The following is a 26,029-nucleotide window of genomic DNA, read 5'->3' on the forward strand; positions in this document are numbered from 1 at the left end:
CATTATATGCTAGCTTGAAAAATGGGTGTCTGATTATTTCTGGCTTGGTACTCTGCTGACATAATCTAATGTTTTGCTTTCGTTGTAAAGCCTTTTTGAAATCGGACAGTGTGGTTAGATTAACGAGAGTCTTGTCTTTAAATAGCTGTAAAATAGTCATATGTTTGAGAAATTGAAGTAATAGGATTTTTAAGGTTTTGAAAATCGCGCCACAGGCTTCAAGTGGCTGTTACGTAGGTGGGACGAATTCGTCCCGCCTAGCCCATAGAGGTTAAAATCAATTTTTATGCCATTTTTCTCGTAGAAAAGCGATAATATTCCGACCGGGAATCTCCTTTTCGGCAAACAGAGGAAAAAATCACAAAGACGGGGGCGACCAGGTCACGCGCCTAAGCCCAGAGTACCTTGATCGGCCACTTGAGAAAGGCGATAATGTGTTTCAGCCTGGGGCTGGGATGACGACATTCAGGTTTTTCCCGGGCTCTGAGCACCCATGGAAGACGTAGGAAGTGTCACGTTAGAGCAGAGATCCTATGGAAAAGAAGTTCAAGAAATGGTCAGACAGGCCACTTCCTGTAAAGGAATCTCTCAGGTTTTGACCTGCCATTTGAGTTCTGTTATACTCACAGACACCATTCAAACAGTTTTAGAAACTTTAGGGTGTTTTCTATCCATATATAATAAGTATATGCATATTCTAGTTACTGGGTAGGATTAGTAACCAGATTAAATCGGGTATGTTTTTTATCCAGCTGTGAAAATACTGCCCCTAGCCCCAAAAGGTTAAATTGACGCACAGGTGCGTTAATACACTCTTAGGATTTGTTTATGAGGTTGCCATGAAAATGGATAGACAAAGCTTTATGAGCGTAGTCTGGCGAATGCAGTCTTTCCAAAATCTTTCACAAAGGCAAGAAAAAATGTGACCATGAAATGTATTTGTTAGTTTTTCATTCAATGTATGAAATTCAACAAGACAAGCACTGAGCTCTTTTTTTATAAGCAGTATGGAAGATTTGTAGAGCAAGACAAGGTTTTGTTAGAGTTATTAAAGGCGGATTGAGCAATGGTCTTGGTCTAATACTAATTGTCATTTCCATGGATACCAGAGGAGTGAATTAGTTGCAGACCAAATACTTCTCTATCACAGGCAAATATCATCTTATTTCTGTCAAGATCCTGAGATACCACAGAAGCTGTAAGGAGAGGCCTCACTGCTGGTGAACGTGGTCTAATGATGGAATGGAATAAGAGAAAGGCTGTTTAGGTGGCATCAGCATCTTCTGCTACACCATCTTTGTAACCCTGTTAAAGCTGAAGAAGAGGTCAAGAGCGTGGAGGTGAGCCTGTGTGCGAGCTACACTGCTTCCTGACTGACTTTTTTGATGCTGAGCATTGCTAAGTGACATAACCAAAAGTGAACTTCTACCGAGGTTGACAAGTGTCTTGTTACCTCAAGTTGACATTTGCTTATTTTGTAAGTTTGGGGTGTTCTGTTTTGACATGTTCTGACCATCGCCTATCTTTTTGGAATTAGTTGACTCGATAGAGGGTGGAGAAACTCAATTCAATCACTTCGAAATTTGTGAAGACAGTGGAGTGTGGTTAGCACTTCATTGGGGGGTTTCCATTGGAAGCAGCTCAATTTGATTATAAAAGAGAGGAGAAGAATGATAGAAAATTCTTATTCTTTTGGATGCTGAATATCTGAGTATATTGAGGTAGTTGTACTTACAAGTTGGGCAGCTAGTTATGGATCTCAGTCTTTAGTAAAGGTGTTTCAAATCAAATGTTATTGGTCACATACACATATTTAGCAGATGTTATTACATATGTAGAGAATTGCTTTTGTTCCTACCTCCACCAGTGCAGTAGTATCTAAAAATTCACACAAATCTAAAAGTAAAATAATGGAATTCAAAAATATATAATTATTAGGACGAGCAATGTCTTAGTGGCATTGTTTGATGCCGCTACTGTGCACATTGTATTGCTGTTAGCACAAGACAAATTATTATAGTTTATAAGAAGTGAACATTTGATATTGTATCATACTATTGATTGACAATTGACTAAACTGATGAATTTGTATTACTTTGATTATTATTACTGAAAAAAACATGTTAGCCTTTCCTTCAATCTCCTCTCTCAGCCCACAATACAAACTAACAAGTTAACCCTGGCTTGAGGGGCAATAATATCACAGTGGGATTACAAGTTCTGAATGTTTTGTCTTCCATTTTCTGTGAATAAAAATATATTATAAAGAAAATAGTAAGTGGGATCATTTGGAATGAAAATCCCATAGTTCCCGTTCTGGGTGAGAATAGCATGTGACCCATCTCAAGTAAGGAAATGTATACCCTTTGAGACCAGGTGAAATGTGCCATGTAAACGCAATGCATTACCATTCAATGAATCATTCAAGGTCACACTACTCACACAAGACGGTAACCACAAAGTGACAAAAATTCCAAGAGTTCCAACCATCCGCCACATCTTACCTTTTCTAAAGACTTCCCTGTGCATTGGACCAAAGGGCATACACCGCAAATTCCTCAAAGTTGACAAGGAAAAGAGACTGGGAATAAAAGTGAGATTCGGGTCCAGGGACAGACACACACATATGTGTGCGCACAGACAAACATGTACGTGAGAGCGCACGCACACGCACATATATACATACTCACCCTTGCAGGTAAAGCACTTGATGTGGAAGTGCTTGGACTGGACCCGCAGCACCTCTCCCTTGCATGGCTCCCCACATTTGTAGCACTGGATGCACAACTTCTCTGCAGGGTCCTGAACATGGGCCACTGGAGGAGAGAACAGACAGGTATGAGCACGGCCACCTAAAATGTATTTAAATCACTGCGTTCAAAACGTGGTGCGTGTACACACAGCAAACATGCGGGTGTTAAGTGTTGTGAGTGTTATATCTGATTGTTGATTCTAGTGGGGTTAACACCAGTGGGATTGAAATTGACACCAACTGCAGTGAATAAATTAAGTTTTATTTCAATCACAGTGGAATCAACACCGTGTGGTGTTGTTACTTGACTGTGTTGAGTTAATTTCCGTTAACATTCTCAAGGTGATTTTTTGGGGGGAGGGGCGTCATTATCATATTTCCCAGCATGCTTTGTTAGAGGTAGATTGTTTTGAATATTTTTCTACATGCATATTGATTGATTAATATATTTTTTTCCTATACACAGATACATATCTTACATTTTTCTAAACTAATCCAATCTGTAAATGATTGGACTTATTGCACCCGTTACTGAAATGGTTGTTTCAGTTTAGATGGTTTATGTAGTCTTCATTAGCTGGTACTTTACCATAGCAATCTTTCTGAGTACAGGTTGTGGGTGAGAAAAAGTTCAAATTGTTGAACACCCTTCATCTGGCTGGATTCCAATAGGAATTACTGTTCACTATACAAGCCAGTAGTGATGGGAAATGTGGGTCTTCTTATTGGCTAAACCCTTTTTGACTCAAGTTCCAAGTTTTATTAATTGTATGTACAAGATACGCATGTATAGCATTGTCTAATGAATGTGTATTTGTAGGTTCCTCTGCTTCCTGAGGTCAACAATCAACTAGTCTGTTTAGCTGACATTGTCATGATATCACAATACCAGTTCGCTTCCCTCCTCCCTAGAAGCTGACTCAACGTTGTTGGGCCTACAACCGTGGTGTCGTCAGCAAATTTGATGATGGAGTTGGTGTCATGCAAAGCCACACAGTCGTGGGTGAAGGGGAGTACAGCAGAGGGCTGAGGACACTAACGGTTCCGTAACCACAGACGCTGGGAGACGGGAAGCAAATACAGGTTGAGGATTTAATAAATAGACATGAAACTAAACAAGAAGAGTGTCTGGACAAGAGAAACAAAACAACATCAATGCAGACACGGGAATGAAACTGAGGAAGTGACAGTTATAGGGGAGGCAATCAATGACGTGATGGAGTCCAGGTGAGTCCGACGAAGCGCTGGTGCGCGTAATGATGGTGACAGGTATGTGTAATGATGAGCAGCCTGGCGACCTCGAGCTCTGCCACCTTTTACACATCCTTAAGGGGAACATGTGTTAAGAGTCAGTTTGGAGTTGTTGTTGCCAGTTCTCACAGCCTGTGGTCTGCCCGTCAGGAAGTCCAGTTGCAGAGGATGGTGTCCAGGACAAGGGTTCTGAGCTTGGTGTTGTGCTTGGAGGGAACAATAGTATTGATTGCTGAACTGTAGTCAATAAACAGCATTCTCACGTAGGTGTTCCTGCCATGTGAATAACAATGGAAATGGCAGCTTCTGTGGATCTGTTAGAGCTGTAGGCAAATTGAAGTTGGTCCAGAATGCCTGGCATGCTGACCTTGATGTGGGTCTTCCTGGATGGCTCGATATTGTCTGCCTCGAAGCAAGCATAGAATGTGTTAAGCTCGTCTGGGAGGGAGGCTTCGATGGGCACCGCACAGTTGGATTTGCCTTTGTAGAATGTGATAGCCTGTAGTCCTTGCCACATTTGATGCGAGTCTGAAATGTCGAACATTAATTCAAGTTTGAGTCTGTATTGTCTTTTTGCATCCCTAATGGTTTGCTGGATCTTGCACCTGCGTGCCTTCTATGCTTTGTGCGCCACTGAGTCATCGGGGTTCATTCCGCTAACATTGAATGCTGCAGTACGGGCTCTCAGCATTGTACAGAGATTTCCATTCATCCAGGGTTTTTGATTGGGCTATGTCCGGATTGTTACTGTGGGTACAAACATCATCACTACATTTCCTCATGAAGCCTGTGACTGACAATGTATATTTCTCAATGTTGATGGATGAGTCCTGGGTGGATGAATCTTTGAACATATTCCAATTGGTATTCTCAAAACAATCCTGCAAAATTGAGTCTGTCTCTGTCCAGCGTCTCACTATTCCCTGTGTTTGTGCCTCCCTCTCGAGTTGCTGCTTGTAGGAACAGAAAGACGGGATCTGATTGGCTGAAGTGGGGTTGGGTTTTGACTTTGTACGTTTCACGGATGTTTGTGTATACATTGTCAAGCATGCTGCTTCCTCTTGTGGGACAGGATACATGTTGATAATATTTAGGGATCATTTGGTTTAGACGGGCTTGTTTAACCGCTAGAGTCGATTGACTCACCGGTGCGTCAATCTAAATTAAACCAAAAAAATCCTCATCAAAATCTGTCAGTTTAATGTTTTTTGCATTGGATGCATCTCAATCCACCACAGTCACACTAGACCTCCATTTGTCAGACTTTGAGACATCCCAATAATAAGTCTTCTCACAAACATTTGACCTATAATCTATTACCACTCTATGGAAGGGGGAGACTCTCACGATGGTGTTCTCCGTTTTGCTCTATGACCCCCACAAGTGTCATGGGACACATCCGAAGTTAACCGGTACTGGTTTAAAGAAACAAATATAAGTATGAAGGTAGTTGTGTGACTGTCCTTTTTTGCCATTTATGAATGTGTTTCTATAGGCTTTAGTAGTAAAGGCCAAAATTACCATTTTATCAAATACATTTTTTTTTATATATTTTTTTTATACCAAAAGGGGTCCTAAAAATTCAAAATCAAACAGTTAAATGATCCATAGTATGACCATCTTAAAACAATTCCATACCCCACATCCCCTAACATCTTTGACTCTCGTCACCCGCAACAATAATGACTGCGTCCGGGTGAGAGGATTTTTGCTGAATAATAATCTTGTACAGTTCACTGAGTGCCGTCTTGGTGTTTGCTTGTGGCGGTATGTACACAGCTGTGATAATAACACGTAAGTTTCCTCGGCGTATAGTGGGGTTGGTGTTTTAACATCAGAAACTCCAGGTTGGGTGAACAGGAGCTTGCGATGTTTTCAACTTCTGTACATCAGGAATTGTTTATGAGGAAACATAGCCCACCCCATAGACTCTTATTAGACGTTGCCATTTGATCCATTCAGAATATGGAGAAGCCGTCTGGTTGAATAGTAGAGTGTAGTGTATTGTCCTCAAGTCACGTCTCAGTAAAAACAGACACAGCATTCCCTGATGTCCCTCTGCAATTGTTCTCAAAGTTTATTTTCCAGCGATTGGATATTAGCCATCAGGGTACTAGGATGAGGACGACCCTGCCTCACACAGGAAGCGGCGCAGGTCCTAATCCAGGCACTTGTCATCTCCCGTCTGGATTACTGCAACTCGCTGTTGGCGGGGCTCCCTGCCTGTGCCATTAAACCCCTACAACTCATCCAGAACACCGCAGCCCATCTGGTGTTCAACCTTCCCAAGTTCTCTCACGTCACCCCGCTCCTCCGCACACTCCACTGGCTTCCAGTTGAAGCTCGCATCTGCTACAAGACCATGGTGCTTGCCTACGGAGCTATGAGGGGAACGGCACCTCCGTACCTTCAGGCTCTGATCAGGCCCTACACCCAAAGAAGGGCACTGCGTTCATCCACCTCTGGCCTGCTCGCCTCCCTACCTCTGCGGAAGCACAGTTCCCGCTCAGCCCAATCAAAACTGTTCGCTGCTCTGGCACCCCAATGGTGGAACAAGTTCCCTCACGACGCCAGGACAGCGGAGTCAATCACCACCTTCCGTAGACACCTGAAACCCCACCTCTTTAAGGAATACCTGGGATAGGATTAAGTAATCCTTCTAACCCCCCCCTACCCACCCCCCAAAAAAATATATAGATGTACTATTGTAAAGTGGTTGTTCCACTGGATATCATAAGGTGAATGCACCAATTTGTAAGTCGCTCTGGATAAGAGCATCTGCTAAATGACGTAAATGTAAATGTAAATGAGGAGGCAGTGTAGCCCATCTTTTCAGTCTAGCTTGGATTCCCCCTTTCCTTCCTCTTCTTCATCGCCAGATTAAGAGCAACTCTTGGCGGAATGCATTGCTTGCCTGCTGTGGGAGTGATAAGCACAATATTGTTTGCGAACTGCAGCACCACAAATGATTCGTTCTTGAGGTCGTATTTGTTGAACAGTGGCTGTATATGTTTTGGTTCTACAAAGCTGTGTCCATCTTAACATGCAAGATAGCACCGACAGATAGGGCAGCTCTGCTTCTAGCTACTAAGCAACTTTGAAGTATTTTGTTTTTTCGTGTGTTATTTCTTACATACAGCCGGAAATAACTTTTAGATATCAGAGCGGCGGTAACTCAGCATTACGACCGGGAAAATCGACTTTCCCGAATTGGATCCCTTGTTCGTACCCCACGGGGCAATTTAACTGATTCGAGGGGCTGATCCAAAACACCGTCGGCGGAGAAGAGATATTTGGAGTGGACTCCTAGTCCGACGCAGGAGGCACGAACACCATCCACCACTTCTGAGTAGATTACTCGCTAACGTTCAGGCTCTGGATAATAAGGCAGATGAGCTCAGGATGAGAATCTCTATCCAGAGAGATATGAGGGATTGTAAAGTACTCTGTTTCAAGGAAACATGGCTCTCTCGGGATATACTATCTTTGTCCATACAGCCAGCTGGGTTTTTTATTTTATTTAAATGTAACCTTTATTTAACTAGGCAAGTCAGTTAAAAAAATCTTATTTACAATGACGGCCTACACCGGCCAAACCCGGACGACACTGGGCCAATTGTGCGCCGCCCTATCGGACTCCCGATCATGGCCGGTTGTGATACAGCCTGGGTACTCAGTATATTAAGGATCGGACACTCAATTTTCACCTAAAATGACATACCCAAATCTAACTGCCTGTAGCTCAGGACCTGAAGAAAGGATATGCATATTCATGATACCATGTGAAAGGAAACACATTGAAGTTTGTGGAAATGTGAAATTAATCTAGGAGAATATAATACATTAGATCTGGTAAATGCAATAGAAAAGCCATTATATGACTTAGGAGTTTAGACACAATTTAGATTTTGGCCACTAGATGGCAGCAGTGTATGTGTACAGTTTTAGACTGATCCAATGAACCATTGTATTACTGTTCAAAATGTATCAAGTCCGCCCAAATGTGCCTTGGTTTGGTTTATTGATACATTTTCAAGCACATAACTGTGCACTCTCCTCAAACAACAGCATGGTACTATTTCACTGCAAAAGTAAATTGCAAAGCGCTGCTAGATTAACAAGAATTTAAGCTTTCTGTCCATATAAGACATGTCTATGTCCTGGGAAATGTTCTTGTTACTTGTTACAACGTCATGCTAATCACATTAGCGCACGTCAGCTCAACCGTCCCACGGGGGAGACACCAATCCTGTAAAGGATATCATGCAGACATGAATAATGAACTCTCTGGGAAGAAGAAAGACAGGGGTGTATATTTTGTGATTAACCTTTCTGGCGCAGGCATTCTGCTAGCAACCCACCTTGACAAGATCCGGTGAAATTGCAGAGCTCCAAATTCAAAATACAGAAATAGTCATAATAAACATTCATAAAAAATACAAGTGTTATACATCGGCTTAAAGATGAACTTCTTGTTAATCCAGCCACTTTGTCAGACTTCAAAAAGGCTTTACGGCGAAAGCATACCATGCGATTGTCTGAGGACAGCGCCCCGCTTACAAAAGCATACAAACATTTTACAACCAAGTTAAAGGCATTACAAAAGTCAGCGCTAAAATTAATCACTTACCTTTGAAGATCTTCATATGGTTGCAGTCACAAGAGTCCCACACAATAAATGTTCATTTTGTTCGATAAAGTCCCTCTTCATATCCCAAAAACTCAGTTTTGTTGGTGCGTTTTGTTCAGTAATCCACTGGCTCAAAAGCAGTCAAAACATGCCAACGAATACATCCTAATAGTACCGGCAAAGTTCGTTGAAACATGTCAAACGATGTTTATAATTAATCCCCAGGTTGTTAATTGTCTAAATAATCGATAATATTTCAACCGGACAATAGCGTATTCAATAGAAAGGAAAAACAACGAAGCGTGTGCAATCTGTCGCGCGCAAACCAGCACTGCATGATTCTGCAGTCCAATGAGAGAAAGGTCTCATTCTTCTTCATTTTTCAGAAAACAAGCCTGAAACAATGTCTAAAGACTGTTGACATCTAGTGGAAGCCATAGGAACTTCAATCTGGGTCGTAAACCCATTAGATACTCTATAGACATTCAATTGAATACTACCCACATAAAAAAAATCCCACTTCCTGGATGGATTTTCCTCTGGTTTTCGCCTGCCATATCATTTCTGTTATACTCACAGACATTATTTCAACAGTTTTGGAAACTTTAGAGTTTTCTATCCAAATTATATGCATTATATGCATTATATCCTAGCTTCTGGGCCTGAGTAACAGGCAGTTTACTTTGGGCACGCTTCTCATCCAGACGTTGAAATACTGCCCCCAAGCCATAAGAAGTTAACCACTCATGGTGTGATTGCTATAACATACAGAAACTCAAGTCCTTTTCTTCACCCGACCTAGAATACCTCACAATCAAATGCAGACCATATTACTTCCCAAGAGAATTCTCTTTGGTTATAGTCACAGCCGTGTATATTCCCCCTCAAGCTGACACCACGACAGTCCTCAAAGGAGTTCACTGGACTTTATGCAAATTGGAAACCACATATTCTTGTAGTTGGGGATTTTAACAAAGCAAATTTGAGGAAAACGCTACCGAAGTTCTGCGAGCACATTGACTGTAGCACTCGCTCTGAGAAAACATTAGACCACTGCTACTCAGAAACGCTTACAAAGCCCTCCCCCGCCTTCTCTTCGACAAATCTGATCACTACTCCATTTTGCTCCTCCCTTCCTATAGGCCGAAACTAAAACAGGAAGTACCCATGCTGAGGACTATTCAACGCTGGTCTGACCAATCGGAATCCATGCTTCAAGATTGTTTTGATCGCGTAGACTGGGATAGATCTTCTGCACATCTATCACTCCAGTGTTTAACCTCTCTAGGGTAGGGGGCAGTATTTTCACATCCGGATAAAAAACGTACCCGATTTAATCTGGTTATTACTACTGCCCAGAAACTAGAATATGCATATAATTATTTGATTTGGATAGAAAACACCCTAAAGTTTCTAAAACTGTTTGAATGGTGTCTGTGAGTATAACAGAACTCATATGGCAGGCAAAAACCTGAGAAGATTATTTACAGGAAGTGCCATCTCTGACCATTTCTTGGCCTTCTACACTCTCTTTATTGAAAACAAAGGATCTCTGCTGTAACGTGACATTTTCTAAGGCTCTCAGAAGGCGCCAGATCATTGAATGATGACTTTGCAGTCTCTGGCTGAAAAACAGTAGATACAGTAAAAACATTTGGATAGTGGTCGATCTGAGAACAATGAGACCGGGGCGCGCGTGCACATGAAGAGTCCATTTTAGATTTTGAGTCTTTGAACGAAAACAGGGTTTCCCGGTCGGAATATTATCGCTTTTTTACGAGAAAAATCGCATAAAAATTGATTTTCGTTGTAAAGCCTTTTTGAAATCGTACAGTGTGGTTAGATTAACGAGAGTCTTGTCTTTAAAATGGTGTAAAATAGTCATATGTTTGAGAAATTAAAGTAATAGCATTTCTAAGTTATTTGAATAACGCGCCACGGGATTCCACTGGCTGTTACGTAGGTGGGACGAAATCGTTAAATAGTACCCACAAAACACCGGTCTCAAATTCAACAGTGAAGAGGCGACTCCGGGATGCTGGCCTTCTAGGCCAGGAGAAGTTGACTGTAACAAAAGACACGCTACTACAGTGCCTTCAGAAAGTATTCACACCCCTTGACTTTTTCCAAATATTGTTGTGTTATATAGTAAGATTAAAATGGATTTAATTGTCTTTTTCTACACAAATTACTCTGTAATGTGAAAGTGTAAGAAAAAGTCTAAGGCTTTCCACTAGATGTTGGAACATTGCTGCGGGGACTTGCTTCCATTCAGCCACAAGAGCATTAGTGAGGTTGGGCACTGATGTTGGGCGATTAGGCCTGGCTAACAGTTGGCTTTCCAATTCATATCCAAGGTGTTCGGTGGGGTTAAGTTCAGGGCTCTATGCAGGCCAGTCAAGTTCTTCCACACCAATCTCGACAAACCATTTCTGTTTGGACCTCGCTTCGTGCACGGGGTTTTGTCATGCAGAAACAGGAAAGGGCCTCCCACAAACTGTTGCCGCAAAGTTGGAGGCACAGAATTGTCTAGAATGTCATAGCGTTAATATTTCCCTTTATTGGAACTACGGGGCCAAGACCAAACCATGAAAACAGCCCCAGACATTATTCCTCTTCCACCAAACTTTACAGTTTGCACTATGCATTCGGGCAGGTAGTGTCCTCCTGGCATCTGCCAAACCCAGATTCGTCCGTCAGACTGCCAGTTGGTGAAGCATGATTAATCACTCCAATGGCGGCGAGCTTGACACCACTCCAGCCGACGCTTGGCATTGTGCATGGTGATCTTAGGCTTGTTTGCTGCTGCTCGGCCATGGAAAACCATTTCATGAAGCTCCCAACGAACAGTTATTGTGCTGATGTTGCTTCCAGAGGCATTTTGGAACTCGGTAGTAAGTGTTGCAATCGAGGACGGATGAATTTTATGCGCTACGCACTTCAGCACTAAGGGGTCCCGTTCAGTGAGCTTATGTGACCTACCACTTTGCTGCTGAGCTATTGTTGCTCCTAGACATTTCCTCTTCACAATATCAGCACATACAGTTGACCGGGGCAGCTCTAGCAGGGCAGAAATTTGACAAACTGACTTGTTGGAAAGGTGACATCCTATGACAGTGCCATATTGAAAGTCACTGAGCTCTTCAGTAAGGCCATTTTACTGCCAATGTTTGTCTCTGGAGATTGCATGGCTGTGTGCGCGATTGTATACACCTGTCAGCAACATGTGTGGCTGAAATAGCCAAATCCACTCATTTGAAGGAGTGTCCACATACTTTTGTATATACAGTGGGGGAAAAAAGCATTTGATCCCCTGCTGATTTTGTACGTTTGCCCACTTACAAAGAAATTATCAGTCTATAATTTTAATAGTAGGTTTATTTGAACAGTGAGTGACAGAATAACAACAAAAAAATCCAGAAAAACGCATGTCAAAAATGTTATAACATGATTTGCATTTTAATGAGGGAAATAAGTATTTGACCCCTCTGCAAAACATGACTTAGTACTTGGTGGCAAAAACCCTTGTTGGCAATCACAGAGGTCAGACGTTTCTTGTAGTTGGCCACCAGGTTTGCACACATCTCAGGAGGGATTTTGTCCCACTCCTCTTTGCAGATCTTCTCCAAGTCATTAAGGTTTCAAGGCTGACGTTTGGCAACTCGAACGTTCAGCTCCCTCCACAGATTTTCTATGGGATTAAGGTCTGGAGACTGGCTAGGCCACTCCAGGACCTTAATGTGCTTCTTCTTGAGCCACTCCTTTGTTGCCTTGGCCGTGTGTTTTGGGTCATTGTCATGCTGGAATACCCATCCACGACCCATTTTCAATGCCCTGGCTGAGGGAAGGAGGTTTTCACCCAAGATTTGACGGTACATGGCCCCGTCCATCGTCCCTTTGGTTGTCCTGTCCCCTTAGCAGAAAAACACCCACAAAGCATAATGTTTTCACCTACATGTTTGACGGTGGAGATGGTGTTCTTGGGGTCATAGGCAGTATTCCTCCTCCTCCAAACACAGCGAGTTGAGTTGATGTCAAAGTGCTCCATTTTGGTCTCATCTGACCACAACACTTTCCCCAGTTGTCCTCTGAGTCATTCAGATGTTCATTGGCAGACTTCAGACAGGCCTGTATATGTATTCTTGAGCAGGGGGACCTTGCGGGTGCTGCAGGATTTCAGTCCTTCACGGCGTAGTGTGTTACCAATTATGTTCTTGGTGACTATGGTCCCAGCTGCCTTGAGATCATTGACAAGATCCTCCCATGTAGTTCTGGGCTGATTCCTCACCGTTCTCATGATCATTGCAACTCCACGAGGTGAGATCTTGCATGGAGCCCCAGGCCGAGGGATATTGACAGTTCTTTTGTGTTTCTTCCATTTGCGAATAATCGCACCAAATGTTGTCACCTTCTCAGCAAGCTGCTTGACGATGGTCTTGTAGCCCATTCCAGCCTTGTGTAGGTCTACAATCTTGTCCCTGACATCCTTGGAGAGCTCTTTGGTCTTGGCCATGGTGGAGAGTTTGGAATCTGATTGATTGCTTCTGTGGACAGGTGTCTTTTTTACAGGTAACATGCTGCGGTTTGGAGCACTCCCTTTAAGAGTGTGCTCCTAATCTCAGCTCGTTACCTGTATAAAAGACACCTGGGAGCCAGAAATCTTTCTGATTGAGAGGGGATCAAATACTTAAAATGAAATAAAATTCCTGTTTCATTTTCAAGCTGTTGGCAATGTCCCTTTTTAACACGTTAAAACCTCTTGGGGCTAGGTGGGACGCTAGCGTGCCACCCGTGGTGCACTCCATCAACAGCAGGTGCATTTCAAGAGCGGCAAATTTGAATCCAAATAAATGTCAAAATTCAAATTTTTCAAAAATACAACTATTTTACACCATTTGAAAGATAAACATCTCCTTAATCTAACCACGTTTTACGATTTCAAAAAGGTTTTACGGCGAAAGCATAAATTTAGAGTATGTTAGGACAGTACATTTACAAGAGTTGTGTGTAATGTTTTGTCAAGTCAAAGACAGGGTCACCAAAACCATAAAACCAGCTAAAATGATGCACTAACCTTTTACAATCTCCATCAGATGACACTCCTAGGACATTATGTTAGACAATGCATGCATTTTTAGTTCTATCAAGTTCATATTTATATCCAAAAACAGCGTTTTACTATGGCATTGATGTTGAGGAAATCGTTTCCCTCCAATAACCGGCAGTCAAGTCAGCGTAACAAATTAAATAATTAAAATTAGAAAACATTGGTAAAATATTATATTGTCATTTAAAGAATTATAGATTTACATCTCTTGAACGCAATCAACTTGCCAGATTTAAAAATAACCTTACTGGGAAATCACACTTTGCAATAATCTGAGCACTGCGCCCAGAAAAATACGCGTTGCGATACAGACTAGACGTCATGTTGGGGAGATCTAAAATCGAAAATACTATGTAAATAATCCATTACCTTTGATTCCCTTCATCAGATGTCACTTCCAGGTATCACAGGTCCATAACGAATGTAGTTTTGTTCAAAAAAGCTCATCATTTATGTCCAAAAATCTCCGTCTCGTTAGCACATGATGTAAGCCAGCCGGACTTCTCGTCATGAACGAGGGGAAAAAATATATTTCCGTTCGTTCAAACATGTCAAACGTTGTATAGCATAAATCATTAGGGCCTTTTTTAACCAGAACATGAATAATATTCAAGGTGGACGAATGCATACTCTTTTATAACGTATTGGAACGAGGGTACCCAACATGAACTCGCGCGCCAGGTGTCTAATGGGACATCATCGTTCCATGGCTCTTGTTCGGTCAGATCTCCCTCCAGAAGACTCAAAACACTTTGTAAAGGCTGGTGACATCTAGTGGAAGCAATAGGAAGTGCCAAAATATTCCTAAACCCCTGTGTTTTTCAATGGGATAGGTTTAAAGTCAATACAACACATCAGGTATCCACTTCCTGTCAGAAAATGTCTCAGGGTTTTGCCTGCCAAATGAGTTCTGTTATACTCACAGACACCATTCAAACAGTTTTGGAAACTTTAGAGTGTTTTCTATCCATATATAATAAGTATATGCATATTCTAGTTACTGGGTAGGATTAGTAACCAGATTAAATCGGGTACATTTTTTTTATCCAGACGTGCAAATGCTGCCCCCTAGACCCAACAGGTTAAACCAAAGGGGGGGGGGGGGGGGGGGGGGCGATATCTCGTGAGTTTCAAACCCTTGCAACAATCTGCAACAATTACATGGAGGCACTTTACACAGTGAGCAATTTCACCAATCAGTCAAATACACGTGATAGCCTGGTTACTTTGATGATCAAAACTGCTTTTGGACATAGGTATGTTAACCTCTCTCTCGTCCCACCTAGTCAACAGCCAGTGGAATCGAGTGGCGCAAAATTCAAAAACCTTAAAAATGCTATAACTTCAATTTCTCAAACATATGACTATTTTACACCATTTTAAAGACAAGACTCTCGTTAATCTAACCACATTGTCCGATTTCAAAAAGGCTTTACAACAAAAGCAAAACATTAGATTATGTCAGGAGAGTACCCAGCCAGAAATAATCACACATCCATTTTTCAAGCTAGCATATAATGTCACATAAACCCAAACCACAGCTAAATGCAGCACTAACCTTTGATGATCTTCATCAGATGACACTCCTAGGACATTATGTTATACAATACATGCATGTTTCGTTCAATCAAGTTCATATTTATATCAAAAACCAGCTTTTTACATTAGCATGTGACGTTCAGAACCAGCAAACACACCGAAAACTTCCGGTGAATTTACTAAATTACTCCTGATAATCGTTTACAAAATACATAACAATTATTTAAAGAATTATAGATACAGACCTCCTTTATGCAATCGTGGTGTCAGATTTTAAAATAGCTTTTCGGCAAAAGCACATTTTGCAATATTCTGAGTAGATAGCTCGCCATCACGGGCTAGCTAATTTGACACCCACCAAGTTTGGCGTTCACTAAACTCAGAATTACTATAAGAAAAATTAGATTACCTTTGCTGTTCTTCGTCAGAATGCACTCCCAGGACTTCTACTTCAACCACAAATGTTGTTTTGGTTCAAAATAATCCATAGTTATGTTCAAATATCCTCTGTTTTGGCCGTGCGTTCAGGTCCATCTCCGAACGGTGACGCGCGGACGCATGTCGTGACAAAAATGTCAAAATATTCCATTACCGTACTTCGAAGCATGTCAAACGCTGTTTAAAATAAATTTTTATTCAATTTTTCTCGTAAAATAGCGATAGTATTCCAACCGGGCGACGTTGTTTTATTCAAAAGCTGATAGAAAAACATGGCCACTTCTCGGGGCCGCGCATCTCCTGTCTCTGAGCCACCAGCCTGACCACTCACAAACAGCGCTCCTGTACCTAGCCCAGAGACAGCAGAGATCTCATTCCACTTTCTGGCGCCTTCAGAGAGCCTACGGGAGCCTTAGAAATTGTCACGTTACAGCAGAGATCCTTTATTTTCGACAGAGATGCCACAGAAGCACAAGAAATGGTCAGAGAGGGCACTTCCTGTATGGAATCTTCTCAGGTTTTGGCCTGCTATATGAGTTCTGTTATACTCACAGACACCATTCAAACTGTTTTATAAACTTTAGAGTTACTTCTATCCAAATCTACCAATTATATGCATATTCTCGTTTCTGGAAAAGAGTAGTAACCAGTTTAAATCGGGTATGTTTTTTTTTCCGGACGTGAAAATATTGCCCCCTACCCTAGAGAGGTTAAGGACGCTTCCATGAACTTGTGTTGGAACCAGAAAGTAATCACTGCCACCTGGCGAGGTTAGCAAATGGATGCGACCAGCTACAATTTAGCTTTGTGTCACATGCAAGTAAATTGACAATTTTAATTGGCTGATACATATTTTGTGCATAAGAACCTGTTTAACTTTAAATGCTTGCTTATGTTCGCAAGTATGGCCCGTTGGTGTTTTATATCATTTGCTTTTCTAGAGGCCTTAACAAAGGCTTTCTAACTGGCAGGAACTACAGGGCAAAATAACCCAAAGGACATGGCAAAATGTGATAACAGTTAAGATTTAAAACTAGCTACCACTCTAATCTGTCCCTTAAACATCTTAAATTTATGTGGCACTACAACCACCTAGATGTTAATTTGGTACAGCATTCTAACTCATTGGTGCAACAAATATAGCCCTCTACAAGCCACATCACAAAATATGTTGATGAGCCAGAAACAACAATACCATGCATCGACGAATGCAAGAGTATTCAACTCTTACTCTACATCGGTCCGGAGCCTACTGGTTTTCTGTTGTACCTGATCATTAATTGCACACACCTGGTATCCCAGGTCTACATCAGTCCCTGATTAGAACAATGAAAAAAAGCAGTGGCACTGGCTTCGAGGGCCAGAGTTGAGTTTGAAGGCACTAATGGGCAAAAGGCGCTTCAAAGATACGATACTGTACTGTATTCTGTCGAGTGTAATTACAGTACCATTCGAAATACAGCAATTATTTCTCCGCCCACAACATTTTTTCATAATGCACCATCATTTACAGTCTGCTGCAGTAAAATATTTCAGAATGTTTTACTGTTGATAATACCCAAAATTACAATATAATGTACAGTTTTCCGACTTACATGACTAAGTCACTTTGGATAAAAGTGTCTGCTACATGGCATATATTATTATTATTATAATACTCACCATAAGGTACAATGATGAATTTGTGACACGTAAAATTAACTATTAGTTTTGTACATAACCATTACCATTACCATATTTCGCAGCATGCTCTACTGCGGTTTGATTTAGAATTGTTTTTAACATCTGTGTTTTTGCATGTACGTTGATTGATTGATTAATCGTATGCTACACAAATATAAACAACATAGGTAAATATTTTATAAACTAATCAATTCAGTTTATTTGCACCTGTTACTGAAATGGTTGTTCCAGTTTAACCTCTTGGACTTACCCTAGGATAGGGGGCGCCACAGCGCATTTTGAAAAAAATGTGTGCCCATTTTAAACGGCCTACTAATCAAACTCAGAAGCTAGGATATGCATATAATTAATACCTGTGGATAGAAAACACCCTAAAGTTTCTAAAACTGTTTGAATGGTGTCTGTGAGTATAACAGAACTCATATGGCAGTCAAAACCCCGAGACCGATTGAAACAGGAAGTGGAATTCTGAATTGTGGACTCAACTTCATCTCGTTGCCTATAAATCACACCGTGAGCAATGGTTCATTGAGCACTTCCTATTGCTTCCACTAGATGTCCCCAGTCTTTACAAAGTGGTTTGAGCCTTCTACTGTGGAAACTGACAGAATGAGAGTCTGTTGAAATTGGTCACAGGAGGAGGGCCATCACCATTATGACGCCGGCGGCCCTGTCTACCCCCTCCTTTCGAAACGTTTTGAAACACAATGCAATCGTCCCCCTCGAATCTTATTGGCTCTCTTGTTGAAACAGGCCCTGAAGATTTATGTTATACAACGTTTGACATGTTTGAACAAACCTAAATGGGGGAAAAATGTTTTTTTTGTTCGAAATTGCTGTCCCGCGGCCGACGATGGTTTTGGATACAGCCTTCAGACGCGCTAACAACAGCAAGCTAATGGACCATAAAGGATGGACTTTTTCGAACGAAAATACATTTGTTGTGGACCTGGGATTCCTGGAAGTGCTTTCTGATGAAGACAACTAAAGGTAAGGGATTATTGACAATATTATACAAGATTAGATGTGATATGCGATTGTTGCAAGATGGCGCCGAGCTGTATTTACTAGCTAATTTTCTGAGTATCGCATTCCCTTTTATCGCAAAGTGTGATTACCCAGTAAAGTTATTTTTAAATCTGGTATTACAGGTGCTTTCAAGAGATATTCATCTATAAATCTTAGAATGACAATATTACATTTTAAGAACACATCTAAACCTTTATTGTGTAGGTACAACATACTCAATGAGCTAATCTGCTTTAAGAAAACATGTACTTCAAGTTGTCATATGGGACACATGGATACATACACACATGTGTACACAGTACACTCACACACAAACGCATGCAAGCAAGCAGACACACACAGGTTTCTTAAAAAAAAGATAACATTTTAAAGACATTGTACTTTTCCCGAGAAGGATCGTTGTTTGGTACTCCAAAAATAGCAATTTCTGCAGTAGGCTGCAACTTTATACCAAATGCTTCAGAAAGGGTTTTAAATATAGTGGACGAATAATCTGCCAGACAAGGACAGGACCAGAATATGTGGGTCAAGTCCGCCAAGGAGCTTATACACCTGTCACATGTACCACCAATATTGGGGAAGAATTTGTACAATCTGGCCTTACTAAAATCGATACGTGAAGTACCTTAAATTGTATTTACCCTAAGTAGGGCAGTATTCCAGACTCTCCACAAGTTCCTTTTCCCTCTCAGATTGGATTTTATTGAGTGATGGGATGTTTTATTTTTTTATTTTTTTTATTTCACCTTTATTTAACCAGGTAGGCAGGTTGAGAACAAGTTCTCATTTGCAACTGCGACCTGGCCAAGATAAAGCAAAGCAGTTCGAAACATACAACACAGAGTTACGCATGGAATAAACAAACATACAGTCAATAATACAGTTGAAAAAGTATATTTACAGTGTGTGCAAATGAGGTAGGCTATGGTAAGGCAATAAATAGGCCATGGTGGCGAAGTAATTACAATACAGCAATTAAACACTGGAATGGTAGATGTGCAGAAGATTAATGTGCAAGTAGAGATACTGGGGTGCAAAGGAGCAAGATAAATAAATACAGTATGGGGATGAGGTAGTTGGATGGGTTATTTACAGATGGGCTATGTACAGGTGCAGTGATCTGTGAGCTGCTCTGACAGCTGTTGCTTAACCTGTTATGGCTAGGAGGCAGTATTTTCACAGCCGGATAAAAAACGTACCCGATTTAATCTGATTATTACTCCTGCCCAGAAACTAGAATATGCATATAATTATTAGCTTTGGATAGAAAACACTCCAAAGTTTCTAAAACTGTTTGAATGGTGTCTGTGAGTATAACAGAACTCATTTGGCAGGCCAAAACCTGAGAAGATTCCATGCAGGAAGTGCCCTGTCTGACAATTTCTTGCCCTTCTTGATTATCTCTATCCATTACAGAGGATCTCTGCTGTTACGTGACACTTCCTACGGCTCCCATGGGCTCTCAGAAGGCGGCAAAAAGCTGAATCGTGGCTTTGCAGGCTCTGGCTGAAAAAAAGTAGGGCGTTTGGGTAGTGGCTGGTTACAGTACTGTGAGACTCAGACTCGTGCCCGCGTCGACCGAAAGCTTTGTTTTCTTTCCTCTGTTTAGCTAAATGGACATTCCCGGTCGGAATATTATCGCTTTTTTACGAAAAAAATAGCATAAAAATTGATTTTAAACAGCGGTTGACATGCTTCGAAGTACGGTAATGGAATATTTAGATTTTTCTTGTCACGAATTGCGCCATGCGCACGACCCAGATTTACCATTTCGGATAGTTTCTGGAACGCACGAACAAAACGCCGCTATTCGGATATAACGATGGATTATTTTGGACCAAACCAATATTTGTTATTGAAGTAGCAGTCCTGGGAGTGCATTCTGACGAAGACAACAAAAGGTAATCAAACTTTTGTAATAGTAAATCTGATATTGGTGAGTGCTAAACTTGCTGGGTGTCTAAATAGCTAGCCCGTGATGGCTGGGCTATGTACTTAGAATATTGCAAAATGTGCTTTCACCAAAAAGCTATTTTAAAATCGGACATATCGAGTGCATAGAGGAGTTCTGTATCTATAATTCTTAAAATAATTGTTATGCTTTTTGTGAACGTTTATCGTGAGTAATTTAGTAAATTGTTAGTGAATTCGCTGGAAGTTTGCGGGGGGTATGCTAGTTCTGAACGTCACATGCTAATGTAAAAAGCAGTTTTTTTATATAAATATGAACTTGATTGAACAAAACATGCATGTATTGTATAACATAATATCCTAGGGTTGTCATCTGATGAAGATCATCAAAGGTTAGTGCTGCATTTAGCTGTCTTCTGGGTTTTTGTGACATTATATGCTAGCTTGAAAAATGGGTGTCTGATTATTTCTGGCTGGATACTCTGCTGACATAATCTAATGTTTTGCTTTCGTTGTAAAGCCTTTTTGAAATCGGACAGTGTGGTTAGATTAACGAGAGTCTTGTCTTTAAATAGCTGTAAAATAGTCATATGTTTGAGAAATTGAAGTAATAGGATTTTAAGGTATTTGAAAATCGCGCCACTGGATTAGACTGTCTGTTGCGTAGGTGGGACGAATTCGTCCCGCCTAGCCCAGAGAGGTTAACACAGTGTCCAAAGAAGGGCCAGAGGTATACAGAATGGTGTCGTCTGCGTAGAGGTGGATCAGAGAATCAGCAGCAGCAAGAGCGACATCATTGATGTATACAGAGAAGAGAGTCAGCCCGAGAATTGTACCCCGTTGCACCCCCATAGAGACTGCCAGAGGTCCGCACAACAGGCCCTCCGATTTGACACACTGAACTCTATCAGAGATATGAGTCCCTTTAGTTGAAAAGGTGTTTTCAAAAGGGCACCCAGACCCGATCCGGGTGATAGAATTCGAAAGGTTGGACTTTGAATGTGAATAAACTGGTGGATTTGTAAATAGTCTTGAATGGAGTAGATTAAATTGGATCGTAAGGTTTCAGAAATGGCAAAGATGTCATCAATAAAATAGATAATTAAACTTAGTAAGGCTGAAAGCTGAATCCAGTTTGCCTGGAAGGAAGAGGTGATTATTAAATAAAGGACCTACAATAGAGAAATCACAGAATTTAAAATGCTGATGGAATTGAGTCCAAATTTCAAGAGTATTGACAACAATTGGATTGCATGTGTAGCGTAAACATAAAGAGGGAGATTGGAGGTGACTAAAGCTGACAAATAGTAAGATAAACATGATTTGGCTTCTGTTTGACACCACCACCCCATAAAAAAGACATAAGCTTATCCACAAAAGTGAAACTAGACTTTGGTAAAAAAATAAGTTTCCTCGTCTTGATAAGTTCCTTTCCTGAGGATGGCTCACCCCTCACAGTTCTGGGTGACTTTAACCTCCCTACGTCTACCTTTGACTCATTTCTCTCTGCCTCCTTCTTTCCACTCCTCTCCTCTTTTGACCTCACCCTCTCACCGTCCCCCCCTACTCACAAGGCAGGCAATACGCTTGACCTCATCTTCACTAGATGCTGTTCTTCTACTAATCTCACTGCAACTCCCATCCAAGTCTCCGATCACTACCTTGTATCCTTTTCCCTCTCGCTCTCCTCCAACACTACTCACTCTGCTCCTACTCAGATGGTATTGCGCTGTCGCAACCTTCGCGCTCTCTCTCCTGCTACTCTCTCCTCTTCCATCCTATCATCTCTTCACTCTGCTCAATCCTTCTCCAACCAATCTCCTGATTCTGTCTCCTCAACCCTCCTGTCCTCCCTTTCTTCATCCCTTGACTCTCTATGTCCCCTATTCTCCCGACCGGCTCCGTCCTCCCCTCCTGCTCCGTGGCTTGACGATTCATTGCGAGCTCACAGAAATGGAGGAAAACTAGCCTCCCTGCGGACCTGGCATCTTTTCGCTCCCTCCTCTCTACATTTTCCTCCTCTGTTTCTGCTGCTAAAGCTACTTTCTACCACTCTAACTTCCAAGCATCTGCCTCTAACCCTAGGAAGCTCTTTGCCACCTTCTCCTCCCTCCTGAATCCTCCTCCCCCTCCCCCCTCCTCCCTCTCTGCGGATGACTTCGTCAACCATTTTGAAAAGAAGGTCGACGACATCCGATCCTTGTTTGTTAACCTCTATGGGCTAGGTGGGACGCAGGCGTCCCACCCGTGGTGCACTCCATCAACAGCAGGTGCATTTCAAGAGCGGCAAATTTGAATCCAAATAAATGTCAAAATTCAAATTTTTCAAACATACAACTATTTTACACCCTTTGAAAGATAAACATCTCCTTAATCTAACCACGTTTTACGATTTCAAAAAGGTTTTACGGCGAAAGCATAAATTTAGAGTATGTTAGGACAGTACATTTACAAGAGTTGTGTGTAATGTTTTGTCAATTCAAAGACAGGGTCACCAAAACCATAAAACCAGCTAAAATGATGCACTAACCTTTTACAATCTCCATCAGATGACACTCCTAGGACATTATGTTAGACAATGCATGCATTTTTAGTTCTATCAAGTTCATATTTATATCCAAAAACAGCGTTTTACTATGGCATTGATGTTGAGGAAATCGTTTCCCTCCAATAACCGGCAGTCAAGTCAGCGCCACAAATTAAATAATTAAAATTAGAAAACATTGGTAAAATATTATATTGTCATTTAAAGAATTATAGATTTACATCTCTTGAACGCAATCAACTTGCCAGATTTAAAAATAACCTTACTGGGAAATCACACTTTGCAATAATCTGAGCACTGCGCCCAGAAAAATACGCGTTGCGATACAGACTAGCCGCCATGTTGGGGAGATCTAAAATCGAAAATACTATGTAAATAATCCATTACCTTTGATTCTCTTCATCAGATGTCACTTCCAGGTATCACAGGTCCATAACGAATGTAGTTTTGTTCAAAAAAGCTCATCATTTATGTCCAAAAATCTCCGTCTTGTTAGCACATGATCTAAGCCCGCCGGACTTCACTTCATGAACGAGGGGAAAAAATATATTTACGTTCGTTCAAACATGTCAAACGTTGTATAGCATAAATCATTAGGGCCTTTTTTAACCAGAACATGAATAATATTCAAGGTGGACGAATGCATTCTCTTTTATAACGTATTGGAACGAGGGTACCCAACATGAACTCGCGCGCCAGAGTCTAATCGGCCATCACCATTCCATGGCTCTTGTTCGGTCAGATCTCACAGTAAAAGACTCAAAACACTTTGTAAAGGCTGGTGACATCTAGTGGAAGCAATAGGAAGTGCCAAAATATTCCTCAGCCCCTGTGTTTTTCAATGGCATAGGTTTAAAGGTAATACAACACATCAGATATCCACTTCCTGTCAGAATCTGTCTCAGGGTTTTGCCTGCCAAATGAGTTCTGTTATACTCACAGACACCATTCAAACAGTTTTAGAAACTTTAGGGTGTTTACTATCCATATATAATAAGTATATGCATATTCTAGTTACTGGGTAGGATTAGTAACCAGATTAAATCGGGTACGTTTTTTTATCCAGCCGTGAAAATACTGCCCCCTAGCCCCAACAGGTTAAACTGGTACAAAATACAGAAAAACAAAGTATACAGTACCTTGCAAAACTATTCATCTCCCTTGGTGTTTTTTCCTGTTTTGTTGCATTACAACCTGTAATTTGAATGGATTTTTATTTGGATTTCATACAATGGACATACACAAACTAGTCCAAATTGGTGAAGTGAAATGAAAAAAAAAACATTGTTTCAAAAAAAATATATAGAATGATAGCGGTGCGTGCATATGTATTCACACCCTTTGCTTTGAAGCCACTAAATAAGATCTGGTGAAACCAATTACCTTCAGAAGTAACATAAATAGTTAGATTGCACACAGGTGGACTCTATTTAAGTGTCACATGATCTGTCACATGATCTCATTATATATACACCTGTTCTGAAAGGCCCCAGAGTCTGCAACACCACTAAGCAAGGGGCACCACCAAGCAAGCAGCACCATGAAGAGCAAGGAGCTCAGGGACAAAGTTGTGGAGAAATACAAATCAGGGTTGGGTTATAAAAAAATATCCAAAGCGTTGAACATCCCACGGAGTACCATTTAAATCCATGATAACATTTTTTTAAGAATATGGCACCACAACAAACCTGCCAAGAGAGGGCCGCCCACCAAAACTCACGGACCAGGCAAGGTGGGCATAAATCAGAGAGGCAACAAAGAGACCAAAGATAACCCTGAAGGAGCTGCAAAGCTCCACAGTTGAGATTGGAGTATCTGTCCATAGGACCACTTTATGCCGTACAATCCACAGAGCTGGGTGCTTACGGAAGAGTGGCCAGAAAAAAAGCCATTGCTTAAAGAAAAAAATAAGCAAACATGTTTGGTGTTCGCCAAAGAGAGACTTCCCAAACATATGGAAGAAGGTACACTGGTCAGATGAGACTAAAATTGAGCTTTTTGGCCATCAAGGAAAACGCTATGTCTGGCGCAAACCCAACACCTCTAATCACCCCGAGATCACCATCCCCACAGTGAAGCATGGTGGTGGCAGCATCTTGCTGTGGGGATGTTTTTCATCGGCAGGGACTGGGAAACTGGTCAGAACTGAAGGAATGATGGCGCTAAATACAGGGAAATTCTTGCGGGAAACCTGTTTCAATCTTCCAGAGATTTCAGACTGGGATGGAGGTTCACCTTCCAGCAGGACAATGACCCTAAGCATACTGCTAAAGCAACACTCAAGTGGTTTAAGGGGAAACATTTACATGTCTTGGAATGGCCTAGTCAAAGCCCAGACCTCAATCCAATTGAGAATCTGTGGTATGACTTAAAGATTGCTGTAGGGTAAGGATTAAGGTTAGGGTTAGTGGATAGTTAATCGAGCAATTTGTTGAAAGTTGAATGAGTACAACTCACCAAATAAAGTGTTACCAAATTGTCCTAAAACTTTTGACATTACAGCAATTAATTTCAAAGACAATCTAACTGAATAGCTTTATCGCTCGCCTTCAGAAGAACAAACCCAGTCTCCAGACCAAATCGGAAAGGTGGCAACAATAGGCAGATGAGCAATCCCTTACCTGGTCCAATTGATCCCATGTCTGGCGGCATGCCTACCATCCGCTCACACAGGATATAGTCGTTGGGGTTCAGGAAGGGAAGCTGCTCCATCATTGATTGTTTCGGAATCAGGTAGAGAACCTCAGCAATCTGACCATCCTCAATGATTGACATGCGCCTAACCGAATTCTTGCGCTTGGCCCTGTCCATCACCACCATATCCTCGCCCCGGCTGGAGCCACAGATCTTGCCCAGGCTGCTGAGGTTTGGCATGTCGATACTAACAAAGGTCTCGGCCCAGCAACGAGGGTTGCAAACTGACTGCAAATTAGAAACCATGCAGAAGGACTGCAAGAACCAGAGGAACAGTAGGACGGCCGTATGGCAAAGCAGAACACAGGAACAGTAGGGCGACCGAACAGTTAAAGCAGCGAAAACCGCAAACACCCTTTGAACCGTCTCAGGTATTAAGCTGACCTTTAAGACTTTGTAACATTGTATGTGTATGTGTGTGTGTGTGTGTGTGTGTGTGTGTGTGTGTGT

At 41.5% G+C, this 26,029-nt stretch overlaps 1 protein-coding gene across 1 annotated transcript in view; it reads right to left on the minus strand.

Moving 5' to 3' along the window:
- Positions 1–25,759, minus strand: part of ablim1b (actin binding LIM protein 1b) — a 132,589-nt gene extending 106,830 nt beyond the window's left edge. Inside the window, exons 1-2 of the mRNA XM_082966035.1 lie at positions 25,507–25,759; positions 2,691–2,816 (exon numbers count right to left, since the gene is read on the minus strand). Coding sequence (XP_082822161.1) covers positions 2,691–2,816; positions 25,507–25,759 — 379 coding nt within the window. The remainder of the gene's footprint in view (positions 1–2,690; positions 2,817–25,506) is intronic.
- Between the last annotated feature and the right edge of the window lie 270 nt (positions 25,760–26,029).

The sequence above is a fragment of the Salmo salar genome, chromosome 19, assembly GCF_965601325.2.
Source record: "Salmo salar chromosome 19, fSalSal1, whole genome shotgun sequence".
In the NCBI taxonomy this organism is placed as follows: domain Eukaryota; kingdom Metazoa; phylum Chordata; class Actinopteri; order Salmoniformes; family Salmonidae; genus Salmo; species Salmo salar.